Source organism: Belonocnema kinseyi, chromosome 1 (assembly GCF_010883055.1).
Source record: "Belonocnema kinseyi isolate 2016_QV_RU_SX_M_011 chromosome 1, B_treatae_v1, whole genome shotgun sequence".
Lineage (NCBI taxonomy): Eukaryota > Metazoa > Arthropoda > Insecta > Hymenoptera > Cynipidae > Belonocnema > Belonocnema kinseyi.
The window spans coordinates 17,172,191-17,178,308 of record NC_046657.1 but is presented as its reverse complement, the minus strand read 5'-3'; the positions used below and the strand labels follow the sequence as shown (position 1 = coordinate 17,178,308).

Sequence of the window (6,118 nt, the reverse complement as noted above, 5' to 3'; positions counted from 1 at the left end):
CGATGACTTAAAAAAAAATCGTTGAATCTTTACAAAAAGTATGTTTTTTAAGTAAAAGAGATTATTTTTTAAACAAAAATACAATAATAGACTTTTCAAATAAAAAGAATTAATTTTCAATAAAAAAGGTGAATGTTCAACCAAAAAATATAAATTTTCAATAAAAAAAAATTATTAAATTTCAAAAATAAAAGGTGAATTTTAACCAAAAAAAAAACAGATTTTTTAACCATAAAATACATTGTCAACAAAAAATATGGATTTTCTACAAAAGTATAAATTTTCGACCAAAAACGATGACTTTTTGAACAAAAATCGTTGAATCTTCACAAAAAGTATGGTTTTTCAAATAAAAAGAATTAATTTTCAATGAAAAAAGATGAATGTTCAACCAAAAAATATAAATTTTCAATAAAAAAATTATTAAATTTCAAAAATAAAAGGTGAAATTTAAACAAATAAAAAAAACAGATTTTTTTACCATAAGATACATTGTCAACAAAAAAATATGGATTTTCTACAAAAGTATGAATTTTCGACCAAAAACGATGACTTTTTAAAAAAAAATCGTTGAATCTTCACAAAAAGTATGTTTTTTCAAGTAAAAGAAATTATTTATTAAACAAAAATGCAATAATAGACTTCAAATAAAAAGAATTATTTTTCAATGAAAAAAGATGAATGTTCAACCAAAAATATGAATTTTCAATTTTTTTAAAAAATGAATTTTCTGCCAAACAATATTATTTTTCATCCAAAAACTATTACTTTTTAACAAAAGACTTTAATTTTCAATAAAATAGTTAAATCTTTAACTAAATAGTAGAATTTTGAACTAAAAAAATTATTCATTAAAAACTCTACTCCTTGGTTGAAAGTTGAACGAATTTTTTTAAATTTCATTTTTTTTCCGTTGAAGATTCACAATTTTAGTTGAAAGTTATTTTTTTTTGTTAAAAATTAAAGCAAAAATTCGTTTTATTGTAAACAAGTTTTTTTAAACTACAAATTCAAATTTTTTTTTTAAAGTCAACTAATTAATTGTAAATTTACTTCTTTATTTTTATTTCATGTTCTTGTTTTTAAAATTAAATTGCTTGATAGAGAATTAGGCTTTTTGGCTTGAAAATTCAAAAGATTGGTATAAAATTAAAGTGTTTTGTAGAAAATTCGTTTTTGTTTTCATTGAAAATTCATTCTCAATGAAAATTTATCTACTCCATTTTTGGTTAAATATTTAACTTTTTTGGTAGAAAATCAACTTTTTTTTGGTCAAAATCTAGTCATGTTGAAAATATATACTGTTTGGTCAAATCTAACTGTTTTTTTATTAAAGTTTTGTAATGGAAATATCAACTATAAATTCTTTTGATAAACATTAATCTTTTTTGTTGAAAATTAAACAATTTGCTTAACATTATTTTTCATTCTGGACTGAAAATTTGTTATTGGCAGAAAATTCACTTTTTGGTAGAAATTTCATCTCTTTTTGGTTAAAAATGCAACTTCTTAGTTGAAGATTTATCCATTTTGGCTGAGGATTAAACTATTTTATTGAAAATTAAAAAATTTGGTATAAAATTCAACTTTTTTGTAGAAAATTCGTTTTTATCGTTTGTTGATTTAATTGAAAATTAATTTTTCTCAGTAGAAATTCATCTGACAATAGGTACTGTGTTGACTAGAAATGTTTTCAACTTTTAAATTAATTTTTAATCCTTTTGAAACTTCTAAATGTCACTTAATATTACTCGATTTTTTTTTACAAAACTTACTAATCACGCTAATTGAAAAATTGGCTTATAATCCTCCAAATTCTTTTTCGAAATTTTAGGAAATAAGTTCAAATGTTTAATTTTAAAAAAAAAATGAATATATTTTTAAATAAAAAATCAGTTTAAATTTTCCAAGAAATGTAAAAAAAATCTTATTCTTTTGGAATGTTAAAATAATCTAACAAAATATCTTCTTTTTGTTAGAAATCTTAAAAAATCTACTCATAAACCTTTCATTTTCCTGGGAAATGAACCCAATTTTTTTGTTTTCTCTAAAGAAAGTTTGTTTGCTAAAATGTAACTTTTTTATTTAAAGGATATTCTAAAAACGACATCAGATCTCGTAAATTCAGCTTTGGTTGTAATCGAGGGAGAATCAAGATGTTCAGACGACACAATCGAGGCGATTGGAAAACAAAAAAAGGACAAGAAAGACTCAAAGGAAAGCGATTCCGAGTCCGAGGAAAGAATGTTACAAGTTGGACTTTATATTCCTTGCGTGAGAAATTACACTTTTCTATAGTTTTTTTTTTAATCATAGTATTTTTATTTTAAATCAAAAACTGTTAAATGGAAAAAGGACGAATTGCCAACAAAGTATTTAAATCCTCAAACACAAAAGATTAATTTTTGACAAAATATTTACATTTTTAAGAAAAAAAGATTCACTTTATACCAAAAGAAATCAATTCTCAAATCAAAAAGATGAATTTTCTACCAGAAAAGTTTTTTCAATCAATAAAGAAAACACATTTTATTCACAATGTTTAATTTTTAAATAAAAAAGATAATGGATATTTTGTTAATCCAAAATTTATTTTGTATTTTTTTTTTAGTTTCTCAATTTTTTAAATTTCCTGGTTCAATTCTTGAACTAAAAATAATTAGTGTTAAACAAAAAATGGAGTAGTTTAATTTTCATTCAGGAAAATTAAGTTTCAATAAAAAAAAATTACAAATTAATTTAATTTTGTACCAAATAGTTGAATTTTCTATTAAATTTAATTTTCTTCAGTCCGAGAATGTGAATTTTCAACCCAAAAAGATGGATTTTCAACAACAACAAAATTTTATTCAAAATTTTAAAAAATCGGATTTAACCAAAAAATAAGAGATTTAAACAAAAAATTCGTAGCTTTAGCTAAAGCAGATTATTTTTCAAGAAAACACCTAGACTTTAAACAAAAAAATAGATTTCCTGACAATATAGGTAAATTTTCAACAAGTTACACAAATTTTCAAACAAGTTGGTGAATTTTTTAGCCAAAAATATGAATTTTCTACCCATAAATGTGCATTTTTAACAAAAAAGGTAACTTTTAACCGAAAAATATTCATTTTGAACCAGGCTAGTTGACTTTACCACAAAATAAAAAAATGTGTTGGTCAAGAAAATTAAAAAAAATTAAATTGTTGAATTTTCAACCAAATTGTTAAATTTTCAACCAAAAAGCTAAATTTTCAAAACCAAAGTCTAATTTTCTGCCAAAAAATATGCATTAAAAAAAATCTATTTACTAAATAGTTAAAGTTTTCACCAATACGATTAATTTTATATTAAAAAAACGAATTTAAAACTAAATAGTTTGAACAATGGATGCGATGTTAGTCCAAATTTTATTTCATTAATTTTAATTTGATACTTTTTTCATTTCTAAATTTGTTATACTTCATATTTGAATTTTTAAACCAAAAAATGCTAATTTTGAGTCAAAAATTTTGCAATATAAAGCGAATTTTCCACAAAATAGTTTAGTTTTGTACTAAATAGTTGAATTGAATTCCAAATTTTAAGAAAGAAGTTTAACTTTCAACCAAGAATTGAATTTTGAACCTACAAAGATTAAATTTTAAGCAAAACAGATTTCAATTTAAAATAACAAAATATTCGAATTTTACCAGCAAAGACGAATTTTAAACAAAATGTTTGTATCCCCAACTAAAACAGATACCATAAATACGAATTTTTAACAAAGTGCAAAGATTTTCAAGCAAATTATTTTATTTCCGAGCCAAAAATATGAATTTTCTGCCCATAAATGTGAATTTTCAACAAAAAAGTTCACTTTCAACCGAAACAGATTAATTTTTAACCAGACAGTTGCGTCAATAACAAAAAAAATTCAATTTATACAGAAAGAGATTAATTTTGAAATAAAAAAAATGAATTTTCAACTACAAAAAAGCAACATTTGTTAGTCAAGAAAAAAATGGTAATGAAGTTGTTGAATTTTCAAGCTAAAAAGACGAATTTTCAAAAAAATAGTTGAACTTTTAACCAAATGATTATTTTTCGACCAAAACGATGAATTTCCAACTCCAAAGAATAATTTTATACCAAAAAAATATTCATTTTTTTGGAAATATATATTTTTTAACCAAATAGTTGAAGGTTTCACCAAGAAAATTAATTTTCTACCAAAAAATACGAATTTTTCAAATAAATAGTTGAATTTTCAACTATTCAGTTAAATTTTCAACAAAATGAGTTTGTAACAAAAAAATAACACAAATAAAAAAAAAGATTTTAACATGAAATAAGAAACATTCATTCTTATTAAAGTAATTCAACTTGCAACCAAATTTTTGCATTTTTTACCAAATTGTTTGTACTTTTAAGCAAAAAAATAAGAATTTCCTATAAAACACCCGAATTTGCAAGCCAAGAATGTAAATTTTCGACAAGAAAAATTTATTTTCCACCAAAAAGGACAAATTTTCTGCCAAATACGTCAATTTTCCGACAAGAAAGACAAATTTTCAACCAATTGTTAAACCGAAAATAGAGAAGTTTCATTTTCAGTTGAAAAAATAATTTTTCAACAGAAAAAACGAAATTTCAACCAAATTATTAAATTTTCAACAAACGAAATGAATTTTTAACCAGGTGGTTAAACTTGCGACTAAATTGTTAAACATTTTAAACAAAAATACAAATTTCCTATAAGACAGGTGAATTTTTCAACCCATTAATGTGAATTTTCAACGAAAAAAGTTAAAAATTAAAAAGAAATATATTTTTTTTCAACCAAATAGTTGCAGGTTCCACCAAGAAAATTAATTTTCTAATAGAAAAGAAGAGTTTTCTACCAAATATATATATTTTTAACAAAATAGTTGGATTTTCAACCAATCAGTTGCATGTTTAATAAAATATTTGAATTTTTAGTAAAAAAAAATAAAGTAACAAAAAAAAACACGAATTCTCAGCTAAAATTGTGAATTTTTAATGAAAAAAATTAACTTTTAAGAAATTAGTACAACTTTCAACCATAGAGTTAAATTTTAACTTAAAATGGTGAATTTGCCACGAATAGTGTAATATTTAATTTTTTCGAGGCAAAAAAAAAACGAATTTTTTATACAAAATATCAATTTTTAACAAAAATTTTTTTGGAACCGAAGCAGATTAATTTTTATCAAAACAATCTTATTTTTAAACACAAAATATATAATTTCTTCAGAAAGATATAAATTTTCAAACAAAAAAGATGAATGTTCAACAAAATTGTTTAATTTTCAATAAAATAATTCAATTTTCAACAAAATAATAACAGTTTTGACCAAAAAGGGTGAATTCTTAATTAAGCATTTAATACGTTGATTTTTTTTATTGGGTTCTATTAGTTTAGTTCGCATTTAAGTGGAAAAATGAGTTTAATTAAAAAACATTTAATTTCACGAAAATTTGGTATTTTACGATTTCATCTTTAGGCATTCATTTTTAATTTGAAGAATTTTAAAATGCAGTTTTTAAGATTTTAAAATTAAAAGGTTAATCATTTGAATTTTAAGATTTTTGTATAAAAATCGATTCAAGTTTATTAATTGTGAATGCAAATTAATGAATTATTTTTGAAAATAAACTTTTAAAAAAGTATTAGGAATTATACAATAATTGATGTTACAAGAAGATTCTGTATCTGATGAAAATAAACAATTTACAGATTTTAAAGTTTAACCCATTCAATAAAAATTTTTAATTAAAAAAACACTAATTTTGAAAATCAAGCAATACTTGACTCTTAATTTAAAATGAGCCAGTATAAATGAAAATTTAACAACTGAAATATTGATTTTAATTTTGCCATTTTTTTCAGCTTTAAAATTGAAATAATTCAACCTAAAACTATTTATGTATATTGAGTTGGAAGAGTGGAAATTTTGGTTTTTAATTTTGTTCGAAATTGGGAGAGAGCTTATTTTTTATTTTTATGATTTTTATTTAGTTGGATAGGATAAAAATTTAATTTTCAATTCTTTCCGACTTCAAAGAGAGACACTTTTTAAAAAAGATTTCTATCGATCTGGAAGGAAGGAAATTTTTGTTTTAATTATTTCTC

General features: G+C 22.0%; 1 protein-coding gene across 1 annotated transcript in view; it reads left to right on the top strand.

Annotated features, from left to right (window-relative positions):
* LOC117169741 (protein odr-4 homolog) overlaps window positions 1–6,118 on the top strand; it is a 34,939-nt gene that overhangs the window by 12,089 nt on the left and 16,732 nt on the right. The window contains exon 5 of the mRNA XM_033356249.1: window positions 2,092–2,274. Coding sequence (XP_033212140.1) covers window positions 2,092–2,274 — 183 coding nt within the window. The remainder of the gene's footprint in view (window positions 1–2,091; window positions 2,275–6,118) is intronic.